We start from the raw sequence: 13,952 nt of genomic DNA, 5'->3' as shown, positions 1-13,952 counted from the left end.
TTTGTGGGTACCGTTTGTCACCGTCATAGTGCAATTCATGTATTGTTTAGTGTTGTGTTGCGTAGTGGCTTTGCTGCCATGCATCTAAAAAACATTTTGTTTGTTTGCCCCACCAAGATTTACATCGTAAAATCGCCACTGCATGTAGGCCTATTGGATTTGTTGGCATTAACTCATTACAAGACTCACAGTTTTAATAAGAAAGATGAAACATGTATTATGTTAAATTATAACATTAAAACGAGATTTATAGTAGAATACATTTTTCACCCCAGATGCAATACCCTTGACTTGACTATAGCCTCGGGTTAAAGACCTGCCAGTCAGCCAAAGTAGGCTTCACCATGCTTTCTCGCACAAGGGTAAGGGGCATCAGGCGCTACATACTGACAGCACCATTTGTACACAGTCAGCTCAGCTGAGGAAGTGGTCTAGCCTACTTTGCGCCACATGAAAATGATTGAGGTCATATTTTCTTCTTCTGCACGAGCATTTTAGAACGCGCAAATCATTCCGGATAGTAGACCGAGTCAACAAAATATCTCGGGTATGTTATGATGACTAACTTCTTCTGAAAAGAGAGGTAAGCGATAGCATTAGCAACTCTGAATACGTTAGGCTATCTAATGGCTAAAATGATCAACTATTAAAACGTCGTCGACTCAGTCAAGAAGGTTTTGGTAACAGTTTCAGTTTTTAGAAAATTATATGCCTCAAACTTGGCTATGGCTAGGCTTCATTTCGTTACTTTTTTTGTACGTTGTACGGTTAACTAGGAACATTTTCTCTCCAAGGACACCGTCGGCAGGGCTGTCTGTCACTGTCTTTTTTTTTGGAGGGGGGGGGGGCGCTGTCTGTCACTAGTCGACTGAGCTCCTTTTATGCTACGGAATATGTGTATTTCGCCATTGCACATATCTTTCATTGAGCAACAATGTAGCCTGTTTCGCTTGCCCACATTGCTACAATGTAGAAAATCAGAATTGCTGGAGTGCGCATGGCACAGTTTTGTTGCGTAACTGAGGAATAGCCTACGATTCAGAATATAGCCTAACGTTTTGGCTCATTGAAGCAGTTCTATCTACTGCACTTAGTGTCTCTCCAATAGTTCCTGTAAAGAAATGAGGAATCACCCAGTTTACATTTTAATGACTATGCAAGGGGGCATTGAACTATGGCAATCAAATTAGGTGTGTCCAAAAAAATACTATAACCTTGTTCATGACTCTAAAGTTCCATTACATTGCATGTAAGAGTCATTGGACGAAGGCGTCTTCTGTACGGGGGAGTTTTGTTAAGAGCCCGACCCTCGGTCTGAACATGAACACAGATCTCATTAATATGGTTTTGGAGGCATAAGGACCGTGTCTTTCATATCAGCAAGAAATCATTTTCAAAAACAAAAGGTTAAATTGATACACACATTCATAAGGTTAGGGTTCCCACATGGCCGTCCATGTTAAAGCGCTTGTGTACAGAAAACAGATTGAAGATGGAGGCGACCACCTGAGATAGAATACAGCTCAGTAGTGAATTCCCATGAATAAAAAAAAGTATAAACACCCAATTATTGCAGGTTACCCCGGTGTTCGGAGAAGCTAACATAACTCTAAAAAAATGTGCAGAAGTGTAGTTGGATGGAGGCACCCATGTATGGATCTGTGCACAACTGCTACAGTACGTGTATCTTTTTTATTTGAAGGATTCTTTCTCGCTGATGAAAGACACAGGCCATTATGTGTCGAAAGTGGTATTGCAAGCAATGATTATTTACGTTTTTAAACGTTCAAACGCAGCGTCGAAATTGTAGTTCACATGAACCAGTCGTGGGCGAAGCTAACTGCTGAAAACTGTAAGGAGAAGGCAGAATGCTGCCTTGAGTTTAAGAGCTACCAAATACTGTACCCGCCTACAGCAAAAGGGGCATTTGGTTTATGCACTGCAAACCTATATTTACTTTTCTCTGCTTTATTCTTCCTGGTCCTTCCCAGGGGCGTCAATTGGGTATGGCCACACCATTCCAATCCCGATTAAAAGGCAAATAGAGTTAAGAATTATGTGGCCTGGCTTTAGGACCATGCGGACGCCTGGGAGAGGGAGGGAAGGTTGTTTGTATGGTTGGCTGGTTTTATGTAGAGCGCATCCATGCAGCTCCAATCAACAGCGGGATTCTTTTCTCAACACATTGTCAGTGGTGTGTGGGTAAAATCACAGGAGAAGCCAAGCCATAAAAATAATCCAATTTACAACCGATGTGTTGTGATAATTGCGTTGTTTCCACTATAACCTGTTAGTTCATATGCCTTGCCACCGTGATACATAAGCCCAAGTGCGAGACAATAAGAAGAAACAGTAACCACGTTTCCATCCAGTTTTTATGCCAGTAAAGTCATACAGCATTAAAAAAAATCATGGCAGCTGTGATGGAAACAGTTAGTTTCGATACAACAGAATTTGTTCTTTCAGCTTGGTGGGATCATTTTGTGTCTGTAAAATTAATTATGTGAGAAATGCCAGTGGAAACGCCTTTATGTGCAAATATTGATATAATAACCATCATATCAAAGTTCACTTGGAGTAACTTGTTGATATGGTGTGTGGTCCTCCTCCCACTATGACTCTGAAAACCATGCAGTTTATTAGGCTACAGATGAAATAACTTATGATGAACATTAGGGATGCACTGATATGACATTTTTGGCAGATACCGATATTCAATATTTTCCTTTCCAAAAAAACAATACCGATATTTACAATTTTTGCCTCCTTTTAAGCATTCTAGTACAGTTAAATAGTTAACTCACACACATGGACGCAGTGGTCTAAGTCACTGAATCGCAGTTTAGAGGCGTCATTTCAGTCCCTGGTTTGAATCCAGGCTGTATCACATCCGGCCGTGATTGGGAGTCTCATAGGGCGGCGCACAATTGGCCCAAAGTCGTCCGGGTTTGGCCGGGGTAGGCCGTCATTGTAAATAAGAATTTCTTAACGGACTTGCCTAGTTAAATAAAGGTTACACACGCCACACCAAAAGTTATTTTGTTTGCATTTACGTATGTACCCATTACCAGAAAACATAATAAAAACCTATTTCTTTCACTTACTTGCTGGGCTGTTTCATTTGTTCAGTCGTTTCATTCTCAATCAGGATTTCATCATACATGTCAAGCCGTGAAGTTTCAGCTCTGTCTGTCCATGGACACTCTTCCTCGGTGCACACTGTCACTGTGTCCTTTTCCATCTTGTCCAGCTGTGTATGTAACATTTCACGTAAACCCTGTTTCTTGTCTGCATCGAAGTAGCGGTCCTTGTACCTAGCATCGAGCATGGTGGAGACGGTAAAGAGGCTCAGCGAGAATGCCACCGAATCGCTTGTTCACAGCCTCGAGTACTTTTGTAAGGTTTAACCCCACGGTCTGTGTTGGCAGTTTTGTTGAGCAGGCGTTTCAGTGCCATAACAGAGGGTATCATGTCTGATGCAGTTGATGAGCTTATTTTTCAAGTCAGTTGTTCGAATGGCGCTAGAAGTGTGTACATGTTTCCAAGTTTCAAACATGTTCTCAAATGCCATTGAAATGGCAGCAGCTGTATGAGAACCAGCACATTCTTGAGCATGCAATATGGCTTTCCTCAGTACGAAATCCTCGTCGACCTACTGTGCTGTCAGAGTAAGCATGCTCATGGGGCTGACATCGCTGGTCCAAATGTCAGTCGTGAAGCTAATGGCAGTGACGCCCATAGCAAATAGCTCATGGATGTACGTTTCAACAATACTGTGTAACTCTGGTAGGGCAACATCTGAAAAATAGTGTGTACCAGGGCTCGACCAGCCAGCGAAAGCCAACATCATCCACGACAGAGAACGGTTGATTGTCAAGGGCAATGAATTCCATTATCTTGGCTTTAATGGATTTCGCCTTTGAGTTGTCTCGCTGAAATTTTCTTACTCTTTCAAATGACTGCTCGACTTGAACTTGTTTAGTTGTTGGAAGTGTGCGCTTAGTATGTTTCTGCTTTTGTTCTGTGTAGCGCTGTATTTTTCGTGGCATCATTACGTCATCTACTTATGTTATGTAGGTATGCACATCAGCTTTGACATTGGTTTTGCACATCGGCGTTAAACTAGACATCAGGCCGATGTTGGCATTTTTAGCTACCGATATATCGTGCATCCCTAATTAACATCACAGGGTGGTGAAAGTGCACTGTGATCTTGATGCTCCTTTCCAATAAATATCGAGGGTCTTATTCTGGTGACATGATTATTGATGCTTGACATCCGTTTGACAAATACAAATATTCTTGCCCTTATCCATAATAATCTGACTATACTCGCACAGCCTACCCGCGCTGTATCTGCGAGCTGTTGGCTAGAGCGCAGGTGCCAAGACCAAAGTAGGCAAGCCAGGGGGGAAAAAGACATAATTATTGCAACCTATGTGTTGTGATAATTGTGTTGTTTGCTCTATAACTTGTTAGTTTATATAGGCCTAAGGCTGAGACAGTAAGAAGACAGTGGCAGAATAAATTCAACCATACCTTTGTTTCCTCACAAAACCGGAGAGAAACATCTGTCTGGTGAAGTCCACAAAACATATTGCATGTAACAAACAGTTGTTGACTCACCCTACTTGTTGAGATAAGTCAGCAATGCCATCCTCCTCTTTCATGTTGCCTAAATGGTCTATGACTCTGTCATACAGTACACACTTTTAGTTTTTGTTCTAGGCTACCAGGCTAAAATGCTTGCTCGCTAGCCTAACTTCCTTTCATGGGCAACAATGTGCCAGGCCAACTCCATCTAGCTACATGTTGAACTTCCATCATCGCAGGCCAGGGGCACAATGTATACATTTGTGGTTGGATCACAATCGCCATTATAATCATTAGCCAGTACGGAGAATTAAGTAAAACTACAAGTCCAAATCCCTATCTCCATCCATTGCTAATTTAGGAATGGGCCAATTTTAGCTAGCCACCCACCGGATTGCAACAACACAATGAGATGCATTGACGTATGGCTTCTGATGTGATTGGTGTGAAGCCAAATCCAAACTGGCTTCCCTTGACACTTTTTATTTTGATTTTGTGCACCAGGACCATTCACAGCTGAGGTCACTTAGTTTAACTCAACACTGATGGGCTATTATTTAATAAAAAAAATTATCAAGGTAGGCCAAATGCTCGCTGGCTACCGTTGCATTTAATGCTACGGGCAGCAACAATGTCATACTGTTTATGACCAGAAAGCATCAGATAGATGGGCTACACATACTGAGATAGAGAGGCGTTGTTTCGTTCGCTCGGATGCTTTCTCCGGTGAGATACATTCAGACTCTTGCTAATTGAACGACATTTATGAAACACATTGAGGAGAGACAAAAGATACATTATTTAGTCTTTTTTTTCTTTTCTTTTTTCTTCTTAGTAAAATGTTTTGGGGAAGCCTGGCTTCCCTTGGCATCCATGAATACACGCCACAGCACATTGCAGAAGTAAAGATGGCTGTAGTAGATGGCTTTGGCTAGGTAGCTGCTGTTTGACTTGACTTGTCACTTTTCCATACCCTCGGTTTAGCTGAAATGACGCCCCTGTGACCTTGTCCCCTGTCCTTTAACACAGCTAATGTAAACGTCTTATGGGGCACACCAGTGCATTAATAGACTCAGACTGCAGAAGAGGCTGGTGGTAGGAGCTATAAGAAGACGGGCTCATTGTAATGGCTGGAAATGAATAAATGGAACCGAGTCAAACATGTGGTTTCCATTTGTTTGATTCCGTTCCATTAATTCCATTCCAGCCATTACAATGAGCCGTCCTCCAAAAGCTCCTCCCACCAGCCTCCTCTGATAGACTGTCCATATGTTCCAAAATTCTTCCAGCAATTGTTGACCTTCCTTAGGAGAGTGGCCGAGATTCCATGCATTGAGGGAGGACCAAAGAGAGTGGGAGAGGGATAGGTGGATAAATGAAAAAGGGGAGGGCCTTACACCGTGTAAATTAGCTGTGCTGAGTAGGGATTGGACAGGGGGAATGGTGTGATGATTTGGGAGAAGAACGTGTTCCGGTCCTCTCTCTCACATTGCCTCTAGGAGTGCATATCTCTTATTGCTGTCATGACTCAGCTTGTCTGGCCAGTCAAGAGCAAGCAGCTGGAAAGTGGAGCAGCACAGTCTAGCCTATTAGCTACATGTCTGATCCCGAGAGAACACTGAGGAAACACATTGGGACTGGGACAAACTTTTCATAGGGTTGGATGGGTATAGTGTTTCCTTTCCTGCATGTGTGTATGAATGCTTTTTAGTGAAATTATATTTGTGTGAATATGCTAATACCTGAGTGATAAGCTACTGGGCACACATTGGTTGAATCAACAGTGTTTCCACATAATTTCTATTAAATTACATTGAATCAACATGGAATAGACGTTGAATTGACGTCTGTGCCCAGTGGGAACTAACACTTACTTAGCTTCGATGTAACCAAGAGAGTGTTGACAATGTCAAAAACACTTACTGTGTTATTGACTTAGGTGACTTTGTGCTTTTTGGAGGTCATTGATATGATATACTGCACTAAGTTGAGTGTCGTGTTGCGTTGCAGGTTCACTTTAAACTACGGTGAACCAAGACCCACGGGAAACAAAGACTTAGGATCGGGAAGTGGAAGCACTGTTTAAGTTTCCTCAAGATGTAAACTAGTTGGAACAGGTGAGTCATGCATTCAAGCTTTCTTCTGAATAAATGACTTTGTTTACTTGTGTGCACAACCAAATTTCCCAATGAAATTAGAGATAGTTATTGCCTAATTGATTGGTTCCTTTCCTTTGACAGTGTTGAAAGCTTACTGGGAGGATGTGGCAATGTTGGATCGGCTCAGGGGTCCTCAGGAGGAGATGGCGAGGCACACTCGATGTACTCCCCAAATCTAACATCTCTATTTTACAAAGAGGTAAGAAAAACTGTGTCTGTGTAGCATAACATTATTGTTATGTCTGTATAACAATTGTAATAAATTGAGTGAGGGAGGGAATATTTACAGCATACTGTATGTATTATGTATTCCTTATAACCACTGAGAATTATATGGCGTAGTGACTGTGTTTTGTCTTTAGATGTGAACCTCAGCCGACTCCCAAGCAGAGTCCTCACTTATAGGAAGATGAGCTCATGTCACAGGTGAGTCAACATTCTCTTCCACAGATGTGCACATTTGACAGAAACACCAAACCAACTACTCATTACCCAGACATTGACATTTTACAGTTCCACCCCTACATACAGTGTAGACAGACAACACATAGGGGCAGTTTCCCGGGAACAGATTAAGCCTTTAAACTGGGTTTAAAAGCTTTTTTTTTATGGCGATTCTCCATTGAGCTCGCTTTTTAGTCCAGAACTAGGCTTAATCTGTGTCCAGGAAACCTTAAAGTGCTAGTCTTAGTGCTCGATCAGTATTGTGTGTGTCCTGGAGACTTGCTACCTGTTGTGACATGTAGGTAGAGAAATAGTCAGTGTTGTTGAGTAAGCTTCTCTGTGTCCACCCCCACAGACAGCTGAGGCTTCCAGGAGGACTATGGAGGAGGTTGAAATACTCCTCCTATTCAGCCAGTGGATTTCATTCAAGGTTTTTTTGCTCCAGTCTAGTCCATAATCAAACAGGTAAACTGAGCTTGTACATATGTCCCATCACTTAAGGTTGAAGTCTGGTCCTCGTAATTCACACCATCTGTTGTGTAGGTCCCCGCTATGTATTAGGAACTATAAGGAAAATAAGTATGAAATAAACAGACAAGTATTAAATAGTAAGAGCAAAGTGGTAAGTGTTCCATAACTGCATGTTCCTTACTGTTCTGTACTTACTGGTCTGTTATAGGGTGGTTACATAGATTATAAGAAGATAGTTAATCCTACTGTAGGTAATGTGTGGCCATACTAATCCTGCAACGAGAGGTTTTGGCATAGGTATTTCAGTAATCTTGGTGCTCTTGATAATTCAAGAGAATGTGTTCGTTCATTGCTGTGTTTAAATACTGGTCCTTTCCTTCACAGATCCCATTGAGATCCACAAGAAGAAGTTGACCTTATGGTTCAGCCACCTACCTCAGGAAGAGAAGCAGTTCGGGGACTACTTCACCCCCGAGACCATGCACGTGGAGCCACTCATTCTGGAGAGGAAGCCAGAAGAGAGGAAAGGGCCCTTAATCACCCCCCTCCTCAAGCCATCCCAGGCCCCCCAGAGTGCCTCGGTCACCGTGGAACAGCTCTTTGAGCCCACTCAGCAAGGAGGCAGGGAGCGGGGTCTTAACGTGCTGCTGTACGGGGCAGTCGGGACAGGGAAGAGCACAGTGGTGCGGAAGCTGGTTCTAGACTGGTGTGCCGGGCTCACTTTGACCCAGTTCAAACTACTGGTGCCCTTTTCCTGCGAGGACCTCTCCCAGTTATCCAAGTCCACATCTCTGAGAGACCTAGTCAGCAGGAAATACCTGCACCTGAAAAATATCCCCTTGCTGAGTGGACAGAGCGACCAGGCCAAGGATGTGCTGTTTCTGTTTAATGGCATGGAGAAGATGAAACTGGACTTCCGCATTAGCTCCACGGAGCTGTGCAGCGACCCCAACGAGGCCCTCCCCTCCGGGGCAGTGGTGGTGAACCTGCTCAGGAAGTACCTTCTGCCTGAGGTAAGGACCCATAACCTACATTTAGTCAGTTACATACAGTAAAATGTGATGTGTGCTAAGGAAAGTGCTGTTTGAGCAATGCAGATGCTGCCATAAAATCAAACAGAAAAATACAGTATGTTACCATTCAAAGTTACCAACTTCAATCAGGTTCAGTATGTCTTTCCAACCCCAGCAAGTTGTGATGAAACATTTTTAGTAATGTACATGTATTGATAATTTAACTACATTTTTTTTAGGCCAGTATTTTGGTCACCACCAGGTTGTCTGCCCTTGACCACATCCCTACAAAGTATGTGAAACGCTACGCACAGATATATGGCTTTAATGACCCAGATCGCCAGCGAGAATACTTTACAAGCCGACTGCTGCAACAGATTGGAGAGAAGCCGAGAAACCAGGAGGCCCACGCCCTCATCGAGCTGCTTTACCTCAACCTACAGAGGGAGAGCCAGTTGGCGACTGCCTGCTTTTTACCTTCCTATTGCTGGCTGACTTGTGCCATCCTCCACTTTTTACATTTCACCGACGTCCAGGCACCCATACGTACGCTAACTGGTATCTATACCAGCTTCCTGAGACTCAACTTTGGAGGGGAGGTGCTGGACATGGGTGGGAGTGTATCTTCTCAAAATGACCAGAACTCGTTGATGCTCTATGTAGTCCGCACTGTGGGCAAACTGGCCTTTGACGGAGTCTCCAAAAAGCGCACTTCCTTCTCCGAGGAGGAACTGGAACAGTTTGTGGGGGGTAAGACCAAAACAGATGAGGAACTGCGTCAGCTGGCCGTGTTCCGCACTGACGTCCTCGACTTCTTCCTGGTGCCCTGCGTCGAGACCAAAAGGTCAGAGCTTGATGAAAAGGAGAAGCGCTACGTGTTTGCCATTCCCGCCATGCAAGAGTACCTGGCTGCCCTGTACGTCGTCCTTGGCGAGAACAAGACGGCTCTGGAGAAGCTGAGCAAAGAGGTGACCATGGTCATCGGCCAAGTGGGCGAAGATGTCAACACCCTCATCAGCATCATCTCCAAGTTCATCCCCCTCAGGGTCTTTGCTGTTTTCAACCTGCTCAAACTCTTTCCCAGCCTGTTTGAAAAGATCAGCAGCCGCAGCAAGGGCCGCATCGCCCGCACCATGGCGGCAGAGATGTTCCGCAGCGAGGACAGCTTCAACGAGGACGTGCTGGACCAAGTGGAGCAGAGCCTGCTGGGAGTTCACGGCCCCCAGCCCCAGGAGCGCCTGGATAGCCGGGCCTTCGAGCTCTACCCCATCTTCATGGGCGGCCTGCTTCACTATGAGAACCGGGTTCTGCTGGAGCAGCTGGGCTGCAGCATCAAGAGCACCACGGTGGCTCAGATCACACGGACCCTCAAGAGGCACTTGGCGGCGGAGATCGTGAAGTGGCAGCCCCCCGAGGAGCTCATGGACCTGCTGCTGCTCCTCTACGAGTTCCAGAATCCCCGGCTCACGGCAGAGGTCCTGCTCTCCATCCGCAGCATCAAGCTGTCCACCGTGCGCATGACGCCCCTCAAATGCTTTGTCCTGAGCTCTGTGCTGGCCTGCGCACCCACGAGGTACCACCTGGAGGAGCTGGACCTTTCTTCCTGTCACCTGACCAACGACCTGCTGACCATGCTGTGGCCCGCCTTCCGCCACACGCACAACCTCAAGTGAGAGAATGTTTGATTTCTGGGCCTTTAGTCAAGTAAACTTTTTTTAGTTAGGATTTATTTATAATTCTTTTTACAATGTTCTCACCAACTCACAAGATTGACCTCTTGTATCTGTCCATGGTAACAGTCACTACTTACCACAGTAAAAAGGTCATATTACTAGTGTATTTTTACCTACTACGTTACATATACCCTCATATACCCTCTGTTATCCTTTTCAGAATACAGGTGGTAAAACTAAGTGGACCCCAAAGCCTTATCAATAACACTCCAAATCCTTTATTTACTGAGAGATATCCAAACATGCAGGAATATTAGCCTTTTTGGCTTTTATTGCTAGTTAATGTTTGCGAGGGAAGCCTTAAAATCATTAACTGCCAAGTGACATATCAGGTCCCTAACTTGATCCATTCAGTAACATCCATGGGTTCATTCATGGTAGGTTTGACATTATAGCCTAAATATGTTTGACTTGCTACATAAAAAGTGTACTCCCTATTGGCATTGAGAACAGGGTATTCTGACACTATTAAAGGAAGGAGCATTGGTAGTAAAGGGAGACTTTATTACCCATAATATAACCTTTATCTATTTTAGTGTTATCAGGTTATTCAGTCTGGCCTGCTTTTTGGTTGTGGTTGTAAAAAAAAGAAGCATGGTGTTACTTCATTAAGAACTGCAACATGGAGTTTAATCTGTGTTCAATGTCTTTTTAATCTGGAGTTCACAAGTTTGAACACAGATTACACTCCTTTTAAATTTGTGAACTCCAGATTAAAAAGACATTGAACACAGATTACACTCCTTTTAATGTCTTTTTAATCTGGAGTTCGCAAGTTTAAAAGCAGTGTAATCTGTGTTCAATGTCTTTTTAATCTGGAGTTCACAAGTTTAAAAAGAGTGTAATCTGTGTTCAATGTTTGTTTCTTTGTATTTAATAGTTGTTCTATTGACAGTACCTGAGGTTCGTGGAGTGCAGGCTAACGCATGTGTGGGCATGTGTTTGTGATAGCTGTGTATGCTTTTTTTCTCCATTGTCTTCAGTCTCCAGTTTAATAGCCTGGGTCCTGAGTCCTGCATTCTCCTGAGAGATCTACTACTTGACCCCAACAGTACTATTAGATCTCTACAGTAAGACGCTGACTCTTTACCAAGTTTATGGCCTTATTGCCTTTTCTATGGCTCAAAAGGTAGGTATTGGTAATAATAAAAATGAACTCATCAATGGAATGTACCACTTACCTTAAGTATGATAACTAATACTTTATCAGTAAATATTGGCATATTTATTTGCTTTGGTCAGAAAGGGACAATTTCTCTCATTTGAGAATTTGCTCACTTTACACGTCAAATAAGAGATGTACTGTATGTAAAACTCCCACATTGTCCAAATGAGGGTTGGTCTAATGTCGAACTAACAGATATGCTGCTTTAACCAGCCTTCACTTGTCCAGTCTGAGTGCTGATACAGTGACTGTCCCTCTGTAGCCTGTGTGATAATCCACTGTTAGAGTCCGGGGCTCGCTGTCTGCTGGACGCCCTGCTAGGGAACCAGTCTCTCAGACAGCTGTCCCTGATGCACACGGGCATGGGCGACAAGGGGGCCTGCGAGCTGGCCGAGAGGCTCAACCATCACACGGGCCTGCAGGAGCTCAACGTGGCCTACAACAACATCGGGGACAACGCTGCTCTGACCCTGGTGGACGCCTGCAGAGAGCACCCCAGCATCCACACTGTGCAGTAAGCTAAGCAGCACCGTACCAACATGTCCTGGAATTACAGTATATGGGGATAGGCGGGGCAATAAATTGTTCTGTGGGGGCCTGATTTAGCTCGTGGGCCAACAGTTGCAGACTCCTATATACACACAAAAAATGAACTTGCATAACTCGACCACTATGGTTTCTTTAATACTTTTATTTAGGCTATTTTCTTTTCATCATGCACTTATTATGCATCGTCTTTGTATGAAGTGGCGTTAGAATGTGTCTATATGTAGGTTATGTGTATAAATCTATTCCATTGTGTTCCACAGCTTGTACCTGAATCCTCTCAGCAATGTGGGGAAGCAGTCCTTGTACGTGCGAGGAGTCCCGCCGGAGCAGGGCGGCACGGGGCGGCGCGTGAAGGTGCTGGCCTCGGTCACCGAGGGCTCGGACATCTCGGAGGACTGGCACCCCATTCTGAGCGTCATCAGTAAGAACGCCTCGTCCTGGGAGAGCGAACGCGTCAGGGAACAGCTGCAGATCTTCCTCCGAGACCTGGAGTGGGGTAGGAAGCAGGCACCAAGCTTCTGGAAAAAGATGCACTTCCGCAGGGTGGAGAAGGGCGTTAGGCAGACGCTGCAGATGCTTCAGAAGGACATCCCGACGAAGACCGGTGGGAGTACCAAGTAATGTTCAAGCAATGTCTGTGTTTGTTTTTTTGTTTTTTTTTAATTATCATGAGCCATGATGTACTGTATGTTCCAGTCTTCCAGTCTTTCAACCATAGCATAAGCCCACGTATCCATCGCCTTGAAGAAATGTAGCAAGTGAGAAGTGGGACAGTCAAATCTATGCAAAATGAATTGAATAAAATATATTAAATGGTATGAAACTGAAAGTGTCCTTTTCAAGACTAGGTAGGAATGTGTTGCATAATCAGTTATGCAGAATTATGCACATAGCCATGTTTGTTTTGGGCCTCCTTATGTACCCGTGTGCAAAATGTGTAGTATCTTGTATTTTCTCCCTGTTTTTTAGCTTGGGGATGTCTGTTCGTGTTTAATAAATCTATTCAGGTAGGTTTAAAAGGAAATGCGTTCCATTTGTGTTTATTATTAAGTGTTTTTCTGTTTATAATAGGAACAATCAATTGTTAAAGTCAACATGGATTGATACTTGAAAATACATCTAGTGTTGCATGTACTGCGAAAGCCATTGGTTGCAACACTTTTCTATTACCTTTACTAGATGAAACGCTCCAAGCAATGGCTTCAATGTCCTCATGGGACTTAAAAACATTTTTGATTTTTTTAATAGCATGCTGTGTGCTGTGCTGCATCAAACAAGGTGCTTAATCAAAACAATATATATATTTTCATAGCAGTTTACCTATTGATGTACTTGAAGGTTGTCCTTCATTCATTTGTACTGGATACTATTTTGTGTGATGGAATTGAATATGGTATTCAGTGCTTGTACTGGAAATGATAGACTTTTAGACTGTTTTGCTCTAGCACAGGATAGAGGAGCAATGTGAATCTGTTATATGTGCGCTTTGATTAAATTAATTTAAATTAAAAAATCAAAGTCATTACGGTCAATGTCATAAGTCTGTTTTGAAATTCATTACATCAGGTTTAGACAGTGATGTACTCGAGGTCGTCACACCAACACATTTAAACCATACCCCTAACCTAGATCCTTATAGTATTTCCAGATAGGCTCATTGCTGTTTTAGTCTCATTGTGCCCATAATCCACCATTATTTCACCTGCAGTGTAGCACTCATGACCCCAATGGCCTTACATTGACAGTATAGTCAATACATTCAACTTGTTGGTATCGACTCAGTTGTTCAAGCTTGTAAACCATTGTATGATAACACTTATCTACG

At 43.5% G+C, this 13,952-nt stretch overlaps 1 protein-coding gene across 6 annotated transcripts; it reads left to right on the top strand.

The window, feature by feature from the left end:
• Positions 1-349: 349 nt before the first annotated feature.
• Positions 350-13,649, top strand: LOC106612479 (NLR family member X1). 6 transcript variants are annotated; one of them, XM_045724354.2, is made up of 10 exons: positions 350-583; positions 6,604-6,710; positions 6,834-6,951; positions 7,115-7,178; positions 7,552-7,661; positions 8,052-8,680; positions 8,920-10,349; positions 11,397-11,483; positions 11,841-12,092; positions 12,388-13,649. In XM_045724354.2, the coding sequence occupies exons 3-10, from the start codon at positions 6,855-6,857 to the stop codon at positions 12,746-12,748; spliced, it is 3,030 nt and encodes a 1,009-aa protein (XP_045580310.1). In that variant the 5' UTR covers positions 350-583; positions 6,604-6,710; positions 6,834-6,854; the 3' UTR covers positions 12,749-13,649. The 6 variants fall into 6 exon arrangements, with proteins under 6 accessions (XP_045580310.1, XP_045580315.1, XP_045580312.1 ...); XM_045724356.2 differs by having other exon boundaries at positions 374-547; XM_045724357.2 differs by lacking the exon at positions 350-583 and adding an exon at positions 6,011-6,283.
• The last annotated feature ends 303 nt before the right edge of the window (positions 13,650-13,952 follow it).

Source organism: Salmo salar, chromosome 09 (assembly GCF_965601325.2).
Source record: "Salmo salar chromosome 09, fSalSal1, whole genome shotgun sequence".
NCBI lineage: Eukaryota > Metazoa > Chordata > Actinopteri > Salmoniformes > Salmonidae > Salmo > Salmo salar.
Note: the sequence above shows the minus strand (reverse complement) of the source record. Positions and strands in the feature narration are given on the sequence as shown.